The following is a 23,094-nucleotide window of genomic DNA, read 5'->3' as shown; positions in this document are numbered from 1 at the left end:
CATAAAACTGGCTGCGCAGGCGAATATATCTTATGGAGAAGAGGAACAGCAACGATCAAATATCTCGAGGGCAACACGAGTGCCCTGAAGTGCAGTCGGTCCGCAGAACTCATTCATTCTTTACATCAAAGGTATTGTCCGCTATTTTACGCCTTTTACGTACACTTCCCCAAAGCTCCATCCGTATCCTCTGTTTGTCGCAATGGAAGTATCGCTAATTTCATGTTTTTCTACGACCTCGCAAGTGTGATGACCAGACTGCTCCCACCCACAGAAACTGTGCACAAGTTGCGAGGCAACAGCGCTACTAGTAGCCGGCGAAGCCACATCTAAACACTTTTTACTACACTACTTCTATTGAGCCAGCTACGAGTTAGTAACGAATTGAATTTTTGCTCAACCTATTCCTATAGTGTATTTGTTGCAGTGCACTCTAAGCTCCGCGGCATACGGAAAGACGCAGTGTTGCGCGCGTGTGCACTAGAAGCTACGTTTAGCTGGCAGCTAATGCTCGGAGTGCTTGGAGGGTGCAGAGATGTGCGCCCCAGCTCTTCTTTCCTGAGTGGAGATCTGATGGGGCGGGAAGGGGAGAGGAGGAATATTCTAGGAGAACATTCAATCAATTCCTATTACGTTTGTAATAACTCCAGAATTAAGTCTTTCCTTACGGAGATTTTATATGGAGCGTTAAAGCTGGTAGTATCGCATGCTTTGATCCTGGTGTCCCCCGCCGATCCACTAGCTGTGGCTACAGTGGCAACAATTAGCCAAATTCAAACAAGCTACTTGGTAATTGAAATAGTCTGATTTTCGCTTGCAATGATCTGGTGGAACGCTTCTTTCGCGATGAAAGTAGACCGTGGCACAACGCCTGTTGGGGTGGCAGAGGCCTGCCTGCAAACTGATGGGAACGCAGTAGTCCAATAGCTGGTAGGATGAGCTTATTACGTCGACCGATAAAATGACTACGGGTGCGTAGATGAGTTCATGCCGCCCAGAGAAGTGTCACAGCCATACGGACAAGCAGTTACTTGAATATCACATCATCCGGTTGGAAATGTACCGTTTTTTTGTATTCACCATGAGTGCAAACAAGTGTTCTTTCCAGCATGGGTTTGGGGAAAGAAGCAGTTAACAGGTGGCTCAATTCATATCGAGGAAGTCGTCTGCTTACAGGGATTACTACAGCCTTAGTCGTCATACAAGCCCTCAGTCATAGGATTTATTTACAGATAAGCTGCGTGTCCAGCTTTAAGAAAATCGAAAGGAGGAAGCAGAGGAATCAATGGGTACATTGATTCACCTAGAAATAAGTTTTAGTTCGCGAGAGCCACAACGCCGACGAACAGCTGCGTATCAGTGGCTTGTCTCGGGCCTACTCGAAGCGCCACGGCAGGTGGTTGCAGGTTGGGCAACAAGTCAGCGACAGCGAGTAATAAACTACCTGCAGACTTCCACAAATGATGGAATACTGGAGGTTTCAAGGGCAAATGGGCGAAGCTCGTGAGTCTTTGGCTGCAAGGGGGGTAAGTACGGGATGTGGAACCCATGGATGCCGGGGCTGCGTCAGCCGTCCCTTCCCTTGCCTACAGTTCTAAATGAAGGGGACAAGAAAGTCTAAGGGAAGGCGCCCTCCTGATCATCCCCAGACAGACCCCAATAACACACATGCTAATATTGTGCGAAGGTGGGCCATGTTATTCTGGAAGTATTATTGCATGCGGAAAGCCGAAGTACCTGAACAACAAAAATAGATCTAGGAGAGGCATACTACGTGGTGAGCAGAGAAGATGGATCAGGGAAAGTAAGGGACCCCTACGCAGGCCACAGCGTGGTGAGGGGGCTACAGATGGTAGAACCGCAGTTGGGAGCCCACCATCAATCAAGTACGCGTTGATACAAGCTCATATAGAAAGTTATGAACTGGTAGCATGGATCGGCACTGCATGTGAAAAGGATCTGTTCTTGAAGGAGACAGCACAAAACTTAAATAGGCCTTTTTACTCATCAGTGCAGTTCCAAAGGCTCACGTTTGCTGAAGGACACAGAGCGCAGGTAATGACAAGTCTAAAACAGTTAAATGTTACTCTAATTTTGAACGGCGACATACGAGCACGGCTTCTATAACCTTACACTACGATGTAATCCTAGGTGTGCCACGGGTAACCCAGTGGAAGGCCGCATGCGGCCACAGGTGCGCGCTGTAGAGGTTGCTGTGCCAGAAAGGGCTCAGAAGAGGCAGCTCGCGGCCTCCCCAACAAAGCTTTCTTAATTTGTGGTGAGCGGTTTATAGGCTGTACCTTAACATGATGAGGGAGAGTTTTCATGCCGACTCCTCAGCAGCGCAGAAAGAAGAAATGGTTTTGAGCACCCATCCCGTCTGATAGGCTCCACAACTGGTCTGTTATTGGGGAACTCAATTAAACTTCTGGCCAAGGAACACAGAGGACGCGCAAATATCAAGCAGGAGCTCGAGGATGTGCTAAATGATGAGGAGCTGCAAGCCGGATGGCCAAATACCGCATTGAGCTATTTCCCGTGTCAGTCCCAAGCTATGCTTCCCAGTATCGGAATTTTCCACAACACGAAAAGGAGAATGCGCGGCAGAAGGGTAATATTTTGAGGAAAGGCAAAGTGTTCAAATCGACTAGCGCTATTGGGTGTACCCCGGCATACAGCAGAGACTGCTTATTGAGGTGTGGAAGCACTGCTAAACTGATATGGCTCTTAGGTTACTCGACATATTTACTTGCATTCTGTTTTCTTGTGGCTGAAGGCTCACACATTTCAGCACTCCGACAGCAACAAGCTACCGCGCCGCCGCGGTAGTGTTGGTTCGGTCCTTCGTTCATTGTTGGCTATTGCATGTGTCTTCTGTTCGTCGGTTTACTTCAGCGGTTGTTGTACCTTCTGCCCCCCTGATCTGCGCTGGTTCAGTGTTTCCGCTGTCTGCAAAAGAGCGATATGGAGAGAACTCTTACGCTTCCCATCATGCAGTTGGTCTCGATGTAGGTGTGGAACACAGCAATGCATGTTTTAAATATGAGTGGGGAGATGTAGCGAGCTAGGCTACACCTATACAATATTTACCACTCCGGTGATTTTAAACTAAGACTTGTAGAGGTACGAGTAATCGGTTTAAATGTGTCTACATCTTTATGTTGTAGCATATCCTTAAATTCATACTACAAGAAGCAATGTTGTATGCTGTTACTCTAAACGCTATGTGCGTCTAGCTGTGAACGGTTGGAGCGCTTGAAAAAAACAGCTACACTCGCCCTAGCTGTCCCCCTTCCCAAATATCGAATATGTCCATAACTTTGTATCAGGCTTGAACTAAGTCTGGAGTGAAGCATCTCCTTAGAGCCACCTCGGATAGCACACAGTTAATCCTAGACTCGTTACAAATTTGGTAGTAGGATACTGAATGCTTTCCTAGAAATTTCAGCCCTCCCTTCCCGCCTCCTTAGATCGCCAGCCAGGAAAGAAGGGCAGCGAGAGTGTATGTATCTGCACCCTCCAAGCGCCCCGAGCATTAAAAGCCAGCTGAACGTAGCTCCCAGTGCACACGCACGCAACACTGCGTCTTTTCGTGTGCAGCGAAGCTTACTATAATTTGCAACAAATGGAACATAGCAAGATATTGAGCAGTAATTCAATTTTTAAACTAATTTTTGGCTAACTTAATACAACTAGCGTTGTAGATAGTTTATCGGTGTACTATAGGCTGCCAACCAGCATTCCACCGTCATATCAAAAGCACCAACGGAGTGACAGACACAACCTCTACTGATTTCAGGCGTGGGTGGTCGAGAAGTATACGACAGACACGTGCGTAAAGCGACTGAACGGCCCCAGCAAGAAAGCACTGGATTAACATCTTATGACCGCACGGACGGGGCTATCATCGCATGCACGGGGGGAGCGGCTACTTCGAACAGAAATAAAGAAAATGCAGTTTCATGCTTAATGTAGCGGTTTAAGGAACATAAACTGGAGCGGGAGAAGCATAACATGTGAGGCAGGCCACTGCATTTTCGTAGAGGCTGAAGAGTACACAGCCAAATCCTTCACAAGGACGCCCATGGTGATTTGCTGTACCGTATTGCAGTTCTCAGCCCTTTCCTAACTTTGTAGCCTTGTAGCAGCAAACTATATATGCAATACAGTGGGCTTTGACTTGCAGTGAGTGTTTTTCGCCTGATTGCCATTTGGGCAATGTTCTGACTGTTGTTGTTTATTTGTTCCAAGAACAGCGCCTTTATGAAGGATAGGTTATTTGTGCTTGCCTCAACACTTTGCCTCTTTTGCTGGATTCCATAAGTTTTTGGCCTGCAGTATGCTTTGGATGAGGAGAGGGGATCCTTCTGTATGTGTCTACCGATCAGCTTGGGCTACAACCACAGCATCTCTCTCGCACTAATTTTCCCATGGGCTAGATCGAAGTCCTCTATTGTTTTCCTGAAACCAGAGTGCCCCGTACTTGTGCATCCAGAGGTCGGCTTTGCCCTGGTTGAGCCTCCAGTTGTCGAGCCGTGGGACAGCGTCTACCCAAAGGGCTGCACGTCTGGCAGTGAGGCGTCGATTTTGATGATCTGGATTCCTCCGCTTCGCCTGATAGGTAGACGGGGGAAGCATTTATATTGATACTTTCTCCCTCCTTTGTTTGGGAAATGACGAGCCCGAGGGTGCCACCGCCTTCAGGGTCCTCCCATGGCGTGGGCGTGGGGGCATCCTCCTCTTGTTTAAGGCTTTTTGCCTTTCTGAACAACATCTTCGATGGGGAGATGAGTATGGACGAAAAGCTCGCTTTGCGGATTCTCCGGCGCTTCGTGGCAACGCCGTTTGACAGGGACTGCCAACAGCACGAACAGGTATACTGGATTCTCGAATTCATAGCTTAGCACCCAGCTAGCGCTAAAGCTGGTGATTCCATGATCTGTGATTCTCACGTCTCTCTCTGAGTGTGGAGAAGAGGGCTTGTTGCCTTGCTGTTTTTGCTGGTTTTGGCGACTCCGTTGGAAAGGTCCTTGTGCGGGAAACGTTCCATCCATTGTGTTTAATTTGTTTCCCTTTGTTCTCTCAGCTGCTAAGACGCCTGTTTAAACTCTGCTTCCCAGAGGCAGGGGATGAGGCGGGATTGGAGGAAAACCCTCGCTGGAAGGAGATTGGCTTTCAGGTGTACAGCAGTGGCCGATGTTGCGTTACTGCCGTTACATCTCTGCGCAGCCACGTGCTTATGCAACGCCTCTATCACCTTTATACAGTCTCTGCTCACCCCTTTCACGACATTCTCGCTCCCTCTGCTCCTCATGCTCTCGTTCCTCCGCGCGTGCCTTACTGCCTGCGTTCTTCTTGATGTGTCTTCTTCACTCAAACACGAACCAGGCGGCTCCTGAGGTCCTCACGTGTGGATTCTCTTTGTGAGCCTGCCTCAGAGTGAAGACCCACGCCGAGATTTCCGAGGGGGTGGCCTGTTCGCCTTGCAGAACCTCTGCTTTTTTAGAGCCTTTTTTCCGACGGAGTTTGTCGGCATCGCCAGGAGGAGCTACAGCGCGGGGTTCCCCATGGCGGCAGCATTCATAAACGTAACTGTAAGTGCCCCCCATCGTTTTCATCGCCCTGCGGCTGCTGGCTTCTCGTACAGCCGTATTCCCTGGAAACTCCGGCAAGCGGGGGGAGGGGGGTACGCTGATAAGGTCTAACCGCCCCGCTTGCTCTTCGTTTTCTGCCTCTGTCTGGCTGCAGCACATGCTCGCTGGATATCTCCGTTTGACGGACTCTGTGGGCCTGGGTGCCGGGGAGCCTCTGGCATCCCGCAGGGCACTTCGCCATTTTGCGCGTCTCTGCCTTGCAGCTGAGGATGGGGGGCGGGCAGCAGAGTGCTGCAGTTTTCAGGCTAGCCTCTTTCGAGGACCCTCACCGCTTCCCCATCCTAGGTCTTCGGAGTTGTTCAATATCCAGTCACATTCGGACAGCGAAGTAGCGCGGGCAGTAACCTTGGGAGGAAGTATGGCCCTCTCCAGCACATGCTGCAATGGGAAGGAAAAAAGCAGACCGACACCTTCTGGTGCCACCTTGGAGCTCCCGGCATTCTCTGTACACTCGAACTTGAACCACGGACTTCGGCAGGGACTCTCCGCGACAGACAGGCAGAGTGCTGTTCAGCGCCGTGTCACAACAGCGGGCCGCGTTTTGTACACATTCGGACACCTCTTCGTCTACTCTTGCATGCGCCTGGACCAGGAGCTTGCATTGAGAGGGGCTTGGGAACCCGAGGGAGAGGACCCTCCACTGCCCGCCCCAGGATTCTCCAGTCTGCACCTTCCTGCACTCCGTAGACACCACCTCAGCCACAGAGGACTTCACGCCCAGCCGACCAGCCACAGTCCGAGGTTTGAGAACAAGAGTAATTCTTGCCACCCTTCCATGTCAGCCTCCAGCTCGAGGCGAGAGGAGCTCTCTCCTAGAGGTACTCAGAAGCAGCAGCCAGGCGAAGACCCCCGCAAGGCCTCCGTGGAATGCTTGTCTGATGATTCAACGCGGAGAAAAGATACTTTTATGTCATTCTCTAGTTCTACCGCTGGGCACAATGAGAACTCGTCCCCCCCCAGCTTGGCCTGCCAACAGGAACAACCCTGCTTACCAAGTGCACCTGGAACGTGCGGTAGACCTCCTGTGGTGAAAGAGGGGCAACCTCTCCACAGGCGAGCGCATCTTTGTTTCGGGGAGGCTCTGAAAGAAGTGCGAAATGCAGTTGACTCTGTTCTGTATGACGGGGGCTTCAAGTCGGTTCAGGACCTAGAGGCCATCTGCCGGTGCTGCTAGTAGTATGTTACGCACAATGTAAGATGTGGAGGTATTCAATGATTTAGTGGACTGTGGAGCTGGATTCTGGCTTTATAGTCTCATATCTGGGACGCGCCGTGTAGTTTTGCTCGTCTTTAAGGCTTTTTTTATTTTTATGATGTATGGGGAACTCAATGTGTACCGCGCGAGAGTGATGCCTGCTGCTTATCGCTTTGGTGGACTATGCCGCTGTGTAGAGCGCGTCTTGCGACAAAAGCTGCTAATTAATATAATTGCATCGCACTGCCCCCCTTGGAGGGTTGAAGTGGGGGTGATTGTGCCCGCGGTTCTTTTTATTGACGCAGAGTGCTTCCATCAATGTTCGCTGCCTCTGCTGTCAGTCGGATAGCCTCCTTTGACTATGCAAAAGAAGGATGGATTTGTCAACAAAGCACTAACGCATGCACATTCCATTGGCCCCTTTGGTGTAGAGTAAGGGTTCGTGCCTGCTACCTGAAGAGGAAGTGGTATAGAGAAACCCTTTTTTGGATCGTTTCTAAACAGCCTTCGACTACATTAACTTGTGCAAATGCTTTCAGGAAAGTCTATGTTCTATCCGATTGTCACTCGCGGTTGCATGAGCAACCTCTTGGTGACGTGGGGCACGGTGAAGATGCCATGCCAAACAACTAGCCAAACATCGAATTCTATTTTTAGTGAAGGGAGCATACTGTAGGTACTGTCACGTATAGAACGTCAGTAAGCGCCACCGAGGTTTAACGGCAAAGAGACAAAGTGGAAACATTTTTGAAGTTGTCGCAAGTAAAGTAGCTCTGCTAGGCTTTCTTTGAATATTGCTCTCAGGCTTCACCGGTATGCTTATACTTTGTAAAGCGATGTACAGAAACTCCGTCTTTCAAATGCATTGTATCTATCGGCTAGTAAGTTCTCTAACTGGAGGATTATTTTGTGAGCAGGAGCCTTACATGTGAGCTTAATTCTCCGATACAACGAGTTTTCTAGATTAGCGTCTGACGAACGCAATATGTGCGATTGCCCCCGAATTAATAGGACCTGATAAAACGGTAGAGATGAAGTGGCGATTACGGTGAGCAGAAAGCCACGGGAAAATTAAAAGCAAATTAAAAAGAAACTTGCCTGACTTGGCTAGGGCCAAACTAGTGCCAGACCTCTCTACCGAGTTGAACCCCCGCGAGTGCTGACGCGTGCGTTAAAACTCTTGCGCTTTTCAGTTCTTTCAAATATTGAATCTAGTATAGGTCCCTTCTCTCCAGTCATGCTGATTAGTGCCTAAAGAAGTACAGAAGGGAGTTCTGTGCCTGTTGAAGGCAAATCACTAAATTGTGCGCTAAACGAGGATACTGGGTATTTGGTGCTCTTTTTAGCTTGCGTGTGACCCAACTGGGTATCAAGTGCATTTAGGTCTGCACAAAGCACATGGAGGGTCTTCGATTCGATACTGTTCAGTTAATATAACAGTGAAAGAAGATACGCCTGACCATGTGGAAGGAAAGAATTTCTCACTAGTACTCGCACTACTCCACATCTTAACAATAAGTGGTTGGCGTGTTCGTATATAGCCTAGTCGGCTTCGGTAGGTCAAATGCGCACAGTGGAAGCGAGAGCTCACGTGCTGCATTGTGCAGCAATTGTTTGCATGAAAGCGTGGGATTTCCTTGTTCCTTGTGTGAGCCTTTTCTTTGAAACGGAACTTTCTTGAAGTCATTTCTTTCGATCAGATGCCAAAGGATTCAATGTCGTCATGCGGAATAAGTAATATGTAACTCCAGTTTTTACGTTCAGCGGCATATGGACAGACCTCAGCAAATTCCTCGTGGACGTGCTGCCGGGTGAGAAACCTTAATGATCATCTAAAAATCTCACAGCATCCCCGACTAGTATCCCAATAGCACCCTAATGTCACCTTGAGAAAGAAAATGTAGAGGTGTTCAAAAGTGGCCACATAGCGCACCAAACATGAAATAGAGTCAAATGCTCAAGTATCTTAGCACTCGCAGTCAACGTGCCCTTTGTGGAAATCCACTAGGGGCTTGCAGGTCAACACTTATAGGCTCACACCATTCATTTCTAAAGTATACTCGACATCAGAGAGTTTAATTCGCTTTGCACTTTCCTCCGGCGGCTCTGGAAACTCACCCGTATTGCCATTCCAACGGGACTCAAGCGTACTAGTTGCTATCTAGTATGTGTATTTGTAATTGCGTTTTCAGCTTTTCATTGTATGCCTTCACGCACAACTGAGTATGCAGCAAATTTCAGGGCATATACTTTAAAACAGGGACAAATTATAGCAAATTTTACTGAGTACTAGAACGAAAAGGGATTCATGGAAAAGAAAATGCAATTCGAAGACTCGAGAGACAACCCACCGTGATTTCAATATTGGAGAGCACAGATGCCATAGTTCTGGCAGACCACAAGACAAGGAAATTTTCCGTGTGAGTTCAATTAGGATCTGGTTGAATGATGCAACGGTTCACAGTGTGCCTAGCAAAACACTTCTCGGGGATTGAATAGCTGCAGTAGGGGCGAAGCGATAATTAACGGTCAAGATTCTAAGCGTCTGACTATTTTGGGGGAAAAGAATCTTATATTCTCTTATGAAACATGTAGTCTGGAACTCAAGGGAGCTGTAGTAAGCTGGCTTAGCAAGTGGTGGGCAGGACTTCACTATGGAGTCGTTGTGTTGTAACTCGGATTGCCGCCCCGAGCATATGTAATCTGAATTGTGCTCTTCCAATGCCTGCCAAAGAACTAACAGTAATACTAGCGCTGTAGCATGCAAAGAAATATTCAAGCTTGTGAAGCTCAGCAATGGGACTACAGAGACCTTTTCTTTAGGTGCTTGAGCTATCTAGTTGGCTTACATTTGGAGGTGATCCCTTTAACATCATGACTTTCGAACACCTGTCTAAGAACTTGACACAGACAGCTGATTCCTAGATACAGCTGACTAGAGAGAAAGCAGCCAACAAAACACAGAGGATCCAGTTTAGCTGAATTGGGTGACCCAAATCTGCGAATGAAGCAGGTACATAAAAGTAGCACTTGTTGGGTTCTCTACCGAGATATCTGTGCTCTCATGTGTTTGTGCTAATGTAAGCCATATATCTTGACTACAAGGCGGTAATGTGAAAGCCTTATCACATACTCCTGCAGTATGTGTTCGTGGGCCTGAGACATGCATAACAAGGACTTTGAACTTGTGTTTTGGGCCAATCCCCAAAGCAGGTTGATGCCAAGAGGAGACTAACATGCTTCTGAAACCTATATATCACACTTCCAACGTAAATCCAGTGCACATGGTACCGGTTGAGCACCGGCGCGAAGTGAATGAAAGGGCTGTGCAGTGGTTCGCTGGTCGTGTGGAGCTAGATTTGGACACTTCGGTAATTACTTGTTTAAAAGGAGTCACGGGGCAAAGAGTGTTAGGTTCAGTAATATTTCCTAGATTGGGCATATGTTCGCGACTGTTGTGAGGTCAGTGATAAAAATCGATGCTGCTCGCAATTTCTCCGCCTTGCCAGACAACGTTGCCTTGCGGAACTCATGTATTTTGCTATTAGCTATCTTTCTGGCAAATGTTTTTTGTCTCGTTGATGATCGTCTAAATGTTCTTGGTTGTTTCTTGCGGACTCTTGACCTTCCGTAAATACAGCTTCTTTTCCATGTGCTGGGCTCCATGGGATTCCTCATAACGTGAATGATTCTTCCGAATCCCGCACGTGGATGGCCTTGAGCGCTTGTCAAAAATGTACGAGATGTCCCTGCCAGTTGTCGAGCTAGCGTACATGGCATTTTTGCTGACCCGAAGTGCACCTTATTTCTTACCATTGGCCATGCCAGTGGACGCTGCTCCCAACCTGAAGGATTGTTGCCCTTCTGGTCCCTCTATGCGCTACAACCGAAGGCTGCGCATACGTCTGCGTACTGAAAATAAAGTTTCTTAGTATGGAGCTATTGTTATGCCGCCCCTATTGCCGCCTCGTGCCATGTGTAACCGTTTGTTGTACCAGTTTTGCAAAAGGCAGAGTTTGCCCAATACTGAGCCTCCATGAAATGATCCAGAAAATATATCTGTTAGCCTCGTCGACTGCCGTTCCAGCAAAAGTTTCTAAAGTCATCCGATAAACTGGGATCCTGCGGGAGCGGGGGGAGAAAAAGATAGGTGTAACACTCCACTTCAGTTCTACATAAGGAGGAAGTTTAAGCCCTAAGCCAGTACGAATCAAATTATTGGGCCCAGTTCCGAATGAGCTTTCGCTCTCCTTGCGCTCATGCTCTAGGGTTTAGGCAGGGGGAAGAAGGACAGGCAGGTTGCGCATTGGTGCACCCTCCAAGCACTCCGAGCATTCACATTCATGTGCACAGAGCATCTAGCGCACAGGCACAAAATGCCAATTTTGTAGTTGTCGGATCGACCTACTGCCACTCTGCAGCAATGAATGACTGCAGACAGCAAAAGTAAGTAGTCACATTTAAACTAATGCTTGATTAAATACAACCCGTGCAGCAGAAAGTGCCTTAGTTTGCCTGAGCCCGCTGCAACAGCGCCCATTGTGGTGGCGAGCCCCAGCAGCAGTAGAGCCTTGTTGCAAGATTAGCTGCCACCCAGGAGAAGGAAGCAAGAGGCTTAGCTAATAACCGATGAGGCGCTGTTGTATCTTTTTGCGACACGGCGTTGTGAGGTCCCTCCCACAGCATCGAGCTGAGGGCTGCAAAGTATAGCAGTACCCTGTAACAGCAACTGGGAGACTTCCCACCTAACTCACCGGTGCTGGGGTAAGAATTGCCATCCAGTCGAACAGAGAGCAGTCGAAGTAGGGACGCTTCACGGGTGCAAGAAAGCAAAGAGCTTAGCCTTCATCGTAGTCGCTCTACCTCTAACCCATGAACAACTAAGAAAGCAATACACTTGGCTGTGAGGAACAGGCTGGACTGAAGCGTTGTAATAGCCAATTTCCTGATGGACTCGGAAGTTTCAGGGCCCCAGTGGGGGCCCCCACCCATTGGGGCCCATACTATAGGGCCCTACTCTGCTCATGTGAGAGTATTCGCATAGTTCATTAAAATGCCTCAATGCTTTATTAGCGTCATGCTGTTTTCCTCGAGTTTCAATGCTTTTCCTCTATTTTTTCCGAACATCTTCTCGGTCTCCTCCAGTAGGAGCGCAGGACGTGGCGCGCTTCGCTGTGGCTTACTATAGAGCTACCGCTCTGGAAAGAGGCCGAAGCCCTATAAAGCGGGGGTGACTTCGTCCTTTTTCTGCCTCTGGTGAGAGCAGTTCTGTACTCGTGGTCCTCGATTTGGGATTTATGCCTTTTGGGAAATCGATAATGACGCTGGGGGCCCCCCAGGGCCTCATCCACCCATGCTGCAGTTCTTTGCACCATTAGGGCAAGCCTGCAAACCCTTGCAGCAACAGGCTGTGTAGGCGTTTAGCCCACACAGTCCCTTCGCTCCTACCGGATGAAGGCAACAGGAGATCTCAGTTTCATGCCTCCGCATGCACGGCATTTGGGTTACGCCCCCTTGCATCGAGCTCTTCATGGCGGCCTTTCTGGGGCATCTGTTCTGCCTGTGAGCCGGCTGCGGCCAGTAGCCGCGCCGCTTGGGGGGTTCATCCATCCACTGCAGTCGCGATTTGCCTTTCCAGCCGATCGGAGGGCCTCCGCTTCGTCGCTTCCGGGCTTGAAAAATGCATTTTGCGCAAGTTCGTTGAGCTCTCGCCCAAGAAGCTCGTTGGCTCAAGCCTCCTTCTTTTCCAGCCTTCTGGAGATGCGACAAGCAGGCGCATTTCCGAATGACGACGACTCCCATGTGCAGCGCCCTTTTGAGCTGAGTTCCCTCAGACGAAGCCTTGAAGCCTATCTTGTTTCCAGCAGCAGTGATGGCCCTGACGGCAGAGTCGCAGCAGCGGACTGTCTCTGTGCCTATCTCCCGCTGCTGAGTGCTGCTGTGTTGCAGCAGCTGCCTGCCGCTGATCTGCTGTTACTCCTGCATGTATTCGGTCGCCTGCTCACCGAGTTTCCCAGTGCGGCAAAAACAGCACCAGCAGCCGAGCGAAGAAGAGGGCTTTGCCTGCTCCTGGGTCGAGGGGCCCTAATCATAACGAAACGCCCCCTAGATTTCCTACTGCCATCGCAGTTACCCAGTGAGCCTGTACTGCTGTACCGTTTCGTTACGGATGCTGCTGTCTTGTCACTTTTGCAGCAGCTATGAGAGTTGCCACGCTTTGGTTGCAGGCAATCGAGGACGAGGCTGGCTTCTGGGGTCCACTGCAGCTGCAGCAGATCCTGGTTGCTGCCTCTTGACCAAAAAACCTCGGCAAGCGGGGGCAGCGAGCTGCTCTCCCAGAAACAGGCGTAGCCTCCATTGTGCTTTGACTCAGGCAAGCTGCATTTAGACCGTTCTTCTCTGTTTCTGCTTGCGGCCACAGGAATCCTGGGAGTTGCTGCGACCCTTCCTCCTTCGGCGCTTCCTGAGGAGTTCTGGCGATGTCTTGTTAGGCGATGCGCAGAAGCCTCGCGGTCTTCATCTCCTTCTGAAGCTGCCTGGCTGCTACTGGGCCTCTCTTGCTTGCCACCGCTCCCTGGTAAGCCGAGCGTAAACTTTTGTGTCTCCACAGGGGGTGCCCTTCGCACTTCAAGAGCCCTGCACACCTGCAAGTGTTGCTTTTACCACTGGCGCTGCGTTTTTCTCCAGATGGCGTCCTTGTTCTCCAGGCTGCACGCGTTGTTTGTGGGCGGCTTGCCGGGGCACCCGACACCCTGCGACACGCGGGATCGCTTTCACACGTCTTGGAGGCCCTCCAGCGTCTAAAGCTCCTGCATGCGCCATTGCTAACTGAGATAGGTGGGACGCTTGGTTCCTGTGCTTTTCCTGCAGCCTTGCTCGAGGGGCTTGCTGTTGCTCACAGTTGCTGTTGGAGCTACTTCTCCGCCAGCCTTGCCCTGCCCCTTTCAGGCAGCTCTTAGCTGCAGCAGAGTTGTGACTGTGCCACCTTCAGCTCGCGGGCTGCAGCACCGCTTTAGCCGGCCGGCCTCTCAGAGGCTCCTTGAGAAAGAGGACAAGGCCCTTCTTATCGCAAGCTTAGGCTGTTTTGCCGCGCTGAAGGCCACAGAGTTTCAGCCTCTCTTCAAGAGCCTCGCGGATGCCCTTGTGGAGGTAATGTCTCCGGGCATGCAGACTGTGCAAAAAGCTTAGGGTCTTTAGGGCGTCATGGGGCTTTGTCAGATGCCCCGTTTCCTCATCTCCACATGTGCCCATAGACTGCTCGCTTTAGCTGCAACACCAGGCAAGCCTAGAACCTCCAGATGATGCCGGTTGTTGCTTGACCTCTGCGGATTGCCTGTACAGTGGGTAATGGATCTCACCCTCTCTGAGGCTGCAAAAATCCTATCTGCGCTGGGGGCCCTAAATTGCTACCCCGAACGGCTCATCGGAGCTCTCCTCCCGCACGTCTCTTCCTTGTAAGAAATACCACCGAACCCCAGAGTGCACAATTTAGGGGTCGCGAGCTTGGATCTAGGCACTCAAGACCCCTCGCGTGAGACAGTGTTCTTGCTAGGAACAAACTGTCAAGAAGTACGTAAGATCACCGTGCTTTCTGCGAGGCCCTGATCAGGCTGGCGGCGCAACTTGCTCTCGCGTCGAATGGCGAGGCGGACTCTACCGGTGCTTCTGTAGCAGCAGCGGCAGCAGCAAAGGACACATTGAGAATCCTGCGATGTCTTGGACAACTGCAAAAGCGAGATGTTGCTGTGCTGCGAGAGGTTGTGCACCTTCTCACGCTCGCAGCTGATCAGCACCACCTGACTGTAAGCTTGTTGTGCGCTCAACCTCTGGCCACCAAAGGATTGCTGCGCGGCTAGCCGTAGGCGCATGGTTTTTCATGGGCAGTTCGAGCATTATGGATACACAGAAGCTCTAGGCACGTGGGCTTACTTAGGCTTTCCTACTGCTCCTTTGGGGAGACACACACACGAGGGGGCGGCTCCCGTGAGAGACCCTACGCAGCCTACTGTGTGTCGTGCGGCTTTCTTGTGGCTCTTAGCTCAAGGATTGCGCGTTTGCATTATACGACTGCTACCGCCTGGACCTCTGGCACCCTGGACTTACTGAATGTCTCCTCAAACGGCTTAGGGCGGCCGAAGGCAACAGTGAGAATGCGTGCAGGTGTTGCCTAGGTACCCATACTCCTTGCGCCCTGTCCTCTTATACCACTTGAGCTAGTAGAAGCAAAAACAACAAAAGCAGAAGCTACCGCCGGTTTAAAGTCCTGGTGGGATGTTCTGTCACTGTGGAGGTTTGTTTAGAGGCTGCACATGGGTTTTTCTGTTTCTGCGTGCATGACACTTCTTGGTGGCCGCGCAAATGTTCCTCTCTACGACCACTTTCATGTTCTCTCTCAATGTCGAGGGTTTGTGTCGCATGCAGCTCTGTTGGACAATCTGGGCCTGCAGTGTGCGACGAACCTGCTATTAGCTCTTAGCTACTTCCGGCTAAATGAACGGCCGCTCTTCGACTCTCTTCTCTCCCAGGCAAGGCAAACACTAGCACCTGTGTGCTGCCTGTTGCTCTCGCTCTTCCCCGGGGTTTCACTGCCCGTGCCGAAACTGGCTTGCAGTGCATTTTTGACGTGGCATTGGCTATGCGCGTTCCTTGGTCTCTAAACTCCGCACCCTAGGAGTGGGCATTCTGAGAAGCTTTATATGGTTTGGGCAGCCTCTGCATTTGTTTCTGTATCTTTCTACCTGACCTCTGTTCCTTGCACCGTCAAGGCTTTTGCTCTCGTGGGCGTTTTTGTTATGCTATAGCTGCTGCGACACATCCACTCCCTCCCCACTGCTGCCATCTCGCAGCTGCATACGGTCGAACTCGCGTTCAGGTAAGGTGGACCTGGGGGAATCGTCTCATGGCACTTTAAACGGAGCAACGCATTCTCGAGCTTTGTTACCCAGAAGTACCGCTGTTGGGTGTCTTGACTATGCCCGTCTTCACACTGCTTCTATGCCTTCAGAACCGGCCATATGCCCTTTCCCGCTGGCTCATTAAGCGCGGGAGCAAAAGATACACTGCAGAAAGCTCGGGAGACTGTCACAGCGCCTGAGCTGCCGTGCACCTCAGCGCTCCAGGAGAAGGTAGCAAAAACCGCTACCTTCTTGCGGTGTCACTACTACTCAGAGGCAAGAAATAAGCAGGATACATGCTCCACCCCCGCGCTTCCATCCCCAACCTACTGTCCTGCTCTTGCCGAGGGACCGGTGTACAGAGTGTGATAACAGCAACATTCGCTGATGTTGACAAGGCAGCCGCCGCTACTATGTCCCTATTACATACACAGCTGTCGCGTGTGACTGTAGCCGTATATCTTCTTCTTCAGCATTACTCTAAGTACATACACCTGCGTGCAGCAATGTATGTGTATCTGCCTCCCGACACTTTCCGTCTACTTCACCCAGCCTATGTGTCCTGCTCAACCCCCAGGCTCCGTAGATGCAGGTCTGCCGGCTGTACTTGCAGGTTACAGTGGGTCCATACACCGTCGACTTCGCACAGCCGCTGAATGGTGAAGAAGTCTACACGCAGCAGCAACAAGCTTTGCAGGGTCGTCTCTTGACCCGCGATGGAGGATGGTCTCCTTCTGGTAGGTCTCCTGCTTTGAGCAATTTGATGCTAACTAACAGAGCTTATTTAAGTCATGCTGTTTTCTAGCTTGATATCAAGTAATCTGCCTGGAAACGGACCTAGAGGCTAGTGAAGGAAGGCTGTCCCTTCCCGGCCCCCTACTAAGCTCGTGCGCGTCTACCATATGCTGCCTTTTCCTCGTTCTAGTGGTCATCTTGCTGCACTTATCCCGTAGTGCCCACTTTCCTCTAATCACAGCCTAAGGGTGGGGGACGCTGGTCAGAGGCCGATATACAGTGAAAAGGGGTTGATTTGCTGCTGCTGTGGTCCTTTTTCAGCTGCAGAAGACCTTAAAACGAAAGCCGTAGTCGTTGAGGTGGACGGCCCGCAACACTTTTACAGGGACTCTTTTCACTGGTGCGTCTATGATGCCACATAGAGGCTACGGCCCTGGGGTGGTCGAGGGGCACAGCATACTAACCTCCAATGGCAAAGGTGAAAAAAACAACAAGAGGGGAACCCTACCGACTTAGTTATGCGGACAACATGGATCGGTAGATGGAGAGGGGCGCACGCTGTCTTATTTTATTCCGCACGGCCTCAGGAATTCGTCATCAAAGTTCAAATCCCGGCTACTTGGCAAACTAGGTGGGTGCCTGAGAACTGTGCCCCCTTCTGTCTAACATACCATCGTACAGATGTTCTGCATGGCTGCCTTTGCTAACACATGAATTCAATACTATTCGTTTCTCTTTGGGTCTGGACCTGTGCTGTAGGTTTCCGCATCGTGCACATTCCCTACTATGATGTCCTACCCCTCACAGATGTCAAGGACCTACGGGCCTACATTAGGTACAGGAGCACTGTTTCTCTGCTTCCTTCTCTTTCGTACCTCATTTTAGTCATGCATGTTATCGTGTCCAGATGAGCCTTACTTAGTCTAAAAGTGGCACTCTACCATGCAGAGAGAGGTTTGTCTAATGTGGATGTCTTCCAGCCGCGCTGTGGCGCACGCCCTAAGGCCATCAGAAATTCCTGAGTCCGAGCAATGTAAGTACGTTCAGAAGACGGACGAGCTGTACAGCAGTGCAGAGGCTAGTGCTGCCTTAAACCTCCTATTAGAGGAGGATTATCCAGGGCCTTGCCCGTGGGCAGCTGAAGGAGACACTTCCAGAGCTTCCTCCGTGGAGTCGATCACAGCCAAGCGGACGTCCAAGGATGGGCCCACGGGCTCACTGCCTGAGCTGCTACAACAGCAAATGCGGAAGGCCCGCCAGGCTGACCATAAAAAATCTCTCGTAATCTCTTTGAGGCGCTTCAGGAGGCAGAGGATGAGGGAAAAGAGGCAACGGGCAGATTGATAAAAGGCACTTGAAAGCCGCCCTGCAGCAACGCGTTTGCCGTGAGGGGCATCGTGGGTTAAAACTGTATCAGTTTCTCTAATAATGCGCAGCCTCCTATTTCCGGCAGTGCCCTGTAGCCATTGACGCGTTTGTTGCCCCCAGTTTGAGTCGGCCCCGCTACACCAGCAGCTGCAAAAGCTTGCTCCGGACTTTCTGAGTATCCAGTGTACTGCACTAAACTGTCAGATTTTGTGCCGCGAAGAGGCGCTATCTTTCCGCGGGCCATGTGACTGCAGAGAGCAGACTCGCCGTTAGCTGGATACGGCAAGCTTCTTAGCACAATTATGAGAGTGCTAGACATCGGGGTAGGGTTTGCGATTTTCCACGTGAGTTCCTTCCGTCGTGCGAGGGATGCTATCTGTATATCCGCTTAGAGTTCACCCCCACCGTAGGTCTAGTACCAATTCTACAATGTCACAAATAGCTCATAGAAGCAGTGAGCCGGAAACGCAGACCCTCCTTGACAGAAGTTCGCCTGGGCGTAGGGAGCACTGCTTGATCAAATTTGAGCCAGCTTTTTCCGTATGTCTGGATCTACATATATCTGAGAAGGCCAAGAAAGAACATTTGTCGTAGGAAAGCGCGGCTTATGAAGCAACTTGCAGGACACATACTCCGTGCAGCGACAGTAGCAGCCATGCTGCCTGCTGCGTGGCAGCGTACACTTGTGTGCCGGTTTGTTCTTGCCATATGGGGCCGTATTTTAGCCGGAATGCCACAATTTCTGCTTATATAAATGGTTTCCGTGGACACCTTGCCTGAAAAATACCCAGATCCCTATGTACATCTCAGGAAGCTCTAGGGTCGCCTACATACCGGCTGACGTGCGGGTGCTGCACTCATCTACGAAGTGGCCCGCTTTGGGGGCTGCCTCTGCTGGCGTGCTGCTCCTCGCAAATCTAGTGCCCTCTGCATCTTTGTTTCCAGTCAGTTCGCTTCTAATTGCTTCGTTTTAGCGCGGTGCTGCTGTCGGCTCTCTGTAGAGCCACGCGTTACTGATTCTGTAGGATAGCGTGAGAATGAGAGAGCGAAGCCGAGGGCATTGCCTGGTCCCTTCTTCCTTGCCGCCCTGCGTTTTTCTGTTTTCCCTCTATTTCGGCACAAAGCAGAGAAAGACGTGTGTTGACTAGCTGCATTGGTGTTCCTGTGGTGTCCTCTGCACCTCGTCTCTCACCGTATGCTGGGGCTGGTGTTGCCAGACTCCCTGCAACTGATTGTTGCGAACTGTGCTGCATGTAGCATTCTTTCTGCTTTTCCTTCCTGGCTTTGAGAGTGGGGCGTTTGCTGCCTTTATTTTCCAGCAGCTGCAGAGAATCGTGAGAGGGAGCCCTCCTGAGCTATAGTAGTGGCCCGCCTGCAGCTGCAGCGCACGCTTCGCGGAAGTGTGTTTGTGCTTTATTTGGCTTTTCTCTTACCGGGGGGTCTCCGAGGGGCCCCCTATGGTTTATTTTTTGGTTAGATTGCGTTCTTATTAGTTAGAGCTTGAGGCGGGCTTCCCGTCTTCCATGCGCCGCATCAAGTTGGGCCTCACTGAGATATTCAATCCCTGTTCCCCTCATTCTGGGGGATGCCTTCGCGTTCTGCTTCCTTTCGTATTTTGCACACGGAAAGGGACCTTTTTGGCTTCTAGTGCCACGCACACCCCCTTCTGCGGCTCCGCTTCTCGCATTCCCTCCATCGCCGTACAGCAGCATGCTCCAGACATCGAGGCCCCTCAGGCCCAGGGGGCCTTACGAGGGGTCCCTTGGCGGTCCTCATGAGGGACTGTCACCTATGCAGTCGATCCAAGAGGCGCGATCTCGCACCCTTGATATTCCCCTTATCCGTACTGACCCTCCCCTTGGGCCCTGTGGACAAGGCTCCACGACTGGGCCTTCCCCTAACAGCGCACACTGGGAAGCGGCTTCCCTCAGAGGGTCTCGAGTTGCTTCTCCTAGAAGTCATTTGGACCCTGCACGGTTGCGGCAGTGCCGGGCGACCGTGCGCCTGCTGGAGTTGCTGCAGCAGAAGTCGGGGGCCCCTGATGGGCCCCCCGAGGGGCCTGTTAGCTGTTGGAATAACGGAGCAGACAGCAGCTACAGTGTGGCCTCTGTGGATACCTGTGCCTCCTCGCAATCTGGAAACTCCCAGACTTCGGAGGAAGAATTGCGGGATGAGTCCTCGCCGCAGGTGCTGCAGGTGCAGCATGCGCAGCATGCGCAGCAACGGCGGCAGCAAACGCAGCAGCGGCTTCAGCGGCAGCTCAGTCACGCTCTTTTGCAACATCGTGTGCAGCAACTGCACAGTCGCCGTGAGGCCTTGGAGCAGCAGCGGCAGCAGAAGCCTCCGCCTCAGGGGCAGAAGCTATCAGCGCAGCGGGCGCGAAACAAGCAGCAGCGACAGCGCAAACAGCAGCAAGAGCAGCCACAGCAAGAGCAGCCACAGCAGGTGAACTTGGCACAACCCCGCAGTTCTTCATGGAGTCCACAGCCGACTCTCTTATTGCGCTGTATCCCCAAATCACCCACAAGGTCTGAGAGGAGTAACACGGCCTCCTTGGGGGTAGTTTTGTCAAACCACCCCGTCCTGCCTTCGGCCCGCTCAGCTCCGGCGGGTTCTTCTCTGTCTCCTTCGCCTCATTCGAGAGCGCCGAATCGATTTGCTGCCTCCGTGTTCATGCGGTCGCCTGACGCCTCCTCCATTCCCCTGCCTGTATCGCTTCTTTCTTGATAAAGAGACGGACGGCAGGCCTTGCCCGACTCATCCTGCTTCTCTTGGGGGGCCCTTTGGCGGTCCCCAGCAGCATCCCACACCACTGCGGCTGCCATAAGGCCACAGGTGTGCTGCTGCGAGCTGCTTATATTAGTGGACGAGCAGCTAGGGGTGCAGCAGCAGCAACAAGTGCTGATGCTGTTGCTGTACCCCAGAGAGAGATTCAGGGAGGAGTGGCTGTGTGAATCTTCTCCCAGCCACCACGTGCTGAGGGATGCGAAGACTTGCGGCCACCGATGCATTTGGCAGCAGCAATTTGACGCTCTGCAGGGGGAAAAAACCTCCTCAGCAGCCACTTGAGAGGACACACACGAGGCCGCCTGCCTCCGCGGCGGGGTAGAAGGCACAGTGGGCCCTTTTGAAAGCCCGTACGCATGCGATTATCGCATTCCCTTTGTTAAGGGGCCCCCAGCTGTGGAAAGTTTCGCGAAAAAAGAGAAGGACCTGCGTGGACAGAGGGCCTTAAGCCCCATCAGCAGCAGTTCTATTGTAGGTGGAATTCTTGTTCATGGCGCGCTCGCCGGCTCCGCGTGAGCTGCATGCAGTCGGCTGTCTGTGTCGACGCCAAGGCATTCGATGTGCAGCAGGTGTCAGAGGACAGCTGGGGAATTTTTCCTGCCGTGGGTAGCGGTTTATTTCTTGCAGCGTACCTGCGTCAGCTGGGGCCCGTAACAGACTGTTGTTACTCGCCCAAGGCTGCGACCTCCGCCAAGAGTAGTTGCCTCTGCCAGATGGGCAAGAGGGAGCGGGGTGAGAAAGACTTCTAGCAGTGCCATTTGAAGCATGCAGTGTAGCAGTGGTAGCGGCAGCAGAGCTGGGAGGCGTTTCGATGCAGCCCTATGGCCAAACGATCAGGCGGGGGCAGGCTATTGTGAGAACGTGAGGATGCCGTGTAGGGGGGCGAGGACGAGAAGCATAAGACCATGGAGGGAGGCGGTCAGGGAGACACGGAGAAGACAGACGGAGGAAGGGAGACAAGAAAGAAGAGCAGAAGGATTGAAGTTGGGGGGAGAGGGGGACAAGGACGCAAGGAATCGAAAGATAGGCAGCGGAGGGAGGTACGCATGACATGTTTCTTGTGTTGGACTCTCAGACTGAGGCACAGTTGCAGGTCCTCCATTTGCTGCAGCTGCGCTCTGGGCGTTTGCGTTTGTGTGGAGGTGGGAGGGGAGGTTGTTTTTCCTTCGCCTTCTGTCCCTTTGACGCGGGGGGGGGGGGTTGGTTTAGAAGGAAGGAGGAAGAGGCCTGTTGGTTGCGTCTTTTTCGGCCGAGCCAAAGCCGCGAGCTGGGGAAGAAGGCCCAGTGGCCAGGTAGCGCAGTGGGTTTGTATGTGTGGGAAGGGGGGGGAGGAGGTGGTGGTGGTGTTTTTGTTGGATATGAGGCGGCATTCTGGATTACAAGGGGATGAGAGGGGAGGAGGGGTGTCGGGGGAGATGATTTTGGAGTCGCCGCAGGCAATAGACGCGGATTTTGCGGCTTTCGAGCGGGAATGTTTCGTACGTTGACGTGCACAAGGCTGCTGCCTTTGGGGCAGATGCCGCCTCATGGGTGTGGAGGAGCTTTCGCACCGTTCGGGCGACATCCGCAAGGGGAGTGAGGGGAGGCAGTAGCGGTGGAAATGTGTGGAATGAATGGTTGTGAGTAGGGGGGCGGGGAGAGGGGGCGGTGGGCCCAGCAAGTGTTGGGAGGAGAATGAAGGCGATGGGAGCCGCAGGAGGCTGAACGAGGCGATAGTTTGAAAGCGAACATGAAAATGTTGGATCGTGGACATAGGATGAGTGCGCGCGGCGTCGAGATGGAGGAATTCTAAGGGCGATATGAGCCAGTAGAGGAGCGAAGAGGTTTGGAGGTCGAGGCTTTTGGGGCCGGAACAGAGAGGCTGAAGGCAGTTCCTTTGAAGAGGCGGTCCAAGGCTCTGTGGCGAGGGAGTGAAGAGTTTGTCGCTGAGAGGAGGGTTGGAGAGGTGGCTGGAAAGAGAAGAGGGGGAGGATCAAGGAACGGGATTGTGAACCAAATCAGCATGGCCGTGCTGTGGAATTTGCTTGAAGCAGTGAGCAGATTGAACAGACACAGCTGGGGCCTTGACCAGCAGTAGCACCACAAGCGCCAACAACGACGGCTAGGAGACGATGGTGTGTCTTCGTCGCCGTCCGAATGCTCAACCCTTTTGCGTGTATTCATTTATCCAGAGTGCTCTTTTATCAGGGGAGGTCGATTTGCAGCTGGGTTGAGGCTTGTGCGGTACTTATTTTGTTGATTGCACTCTGGGGGCGCCAGCAACTGACAGCTGCTGCTGCAACCGCGGCAACGATCAGCTGCTGCTCCTGCAGCTGCTTGGCGTTGTATGTGGTGGCTAGGTGTGTGCCTTATCCTTCAGTATGACTGTTCGTATTACTGCGAGAGTGCCACGGGGCCTTATTTTGGAGTCTCGGGTTTCTCGCATGCAGCAACAGCAGCCACCGTGAAGATGGCGCGCAGC

The 23,094-nt window shown here is 51.9% G+C and overlaps 2 protein-coding genes across 2 annotated transcripts; both read left to right on the top strand.

Annotated features, from left to right (window-relative positions):
• Positions 1-4,697: 4,697 nt before the first annotated feature.
• On the top strand, positions 4,698-6,828 carry LOC34621242. The gene is made up of 4 exons (XM_022734465.2): positions 4,698-4,874; positions 5,087-5,179; positions 5,439-5,594; positions 5,749-6,828. The coding sequence occupies exons 1-4, from the start codon at positions 4,788-4,790 to the stop codon at positions 6,826-6,828; spliced, it is 1,416 nt and encodes a 471-aa protein (XP_022588864.2). The 5' UTR covers positions 4,698-4,787.
• A 5,781-nt stretch (positions 6,829-12,609) lies between these two features.
• Positions 12,610-15,506, top strand: LOC34621244. The gene is made up of 8 exons (XM_026334589.1): positions 12,610-12,985; positions 13,271-13,426; positions 13,537-13,715; positions 13,882-13,998; positions 14,191-14,303; positions 14,459-14,651; positions 14,888-14,993; positions 15,271-15,506. The coding sequence occupies exons 1-8, from the start codon at positions 12,610-12,612 to the stop codon at positions 15,504-15,506; spliced, it is 1,476 nt and encodes a 491-aa protein (XP_026190374.1).
• The last annotated feature ends 7,588 nt before the right edge of the window (positions 15,507-23,094 follow it).

The sequence above is a fragment of the Cyclospora cayetanensis genome, unplaced genomic scaffold, assembly GCF_002999335.1.
Source record: "Cyclospora cayetanensis isolate NF1_C8 unplaced genomic scaffold, CcayRef3 CcayRef3_contig_45, whole genome shotgun sequence".
Lineage (NCBI taxonomy): Eukaryota > Apicomplexa > Conoidasida > Eucoccidiorida > Eimeriidae > Cyclospora > Cyclospora cayetanensis.
This window is presented reverse-complemented; position numbering and strand designations above follow the sequence as displayed.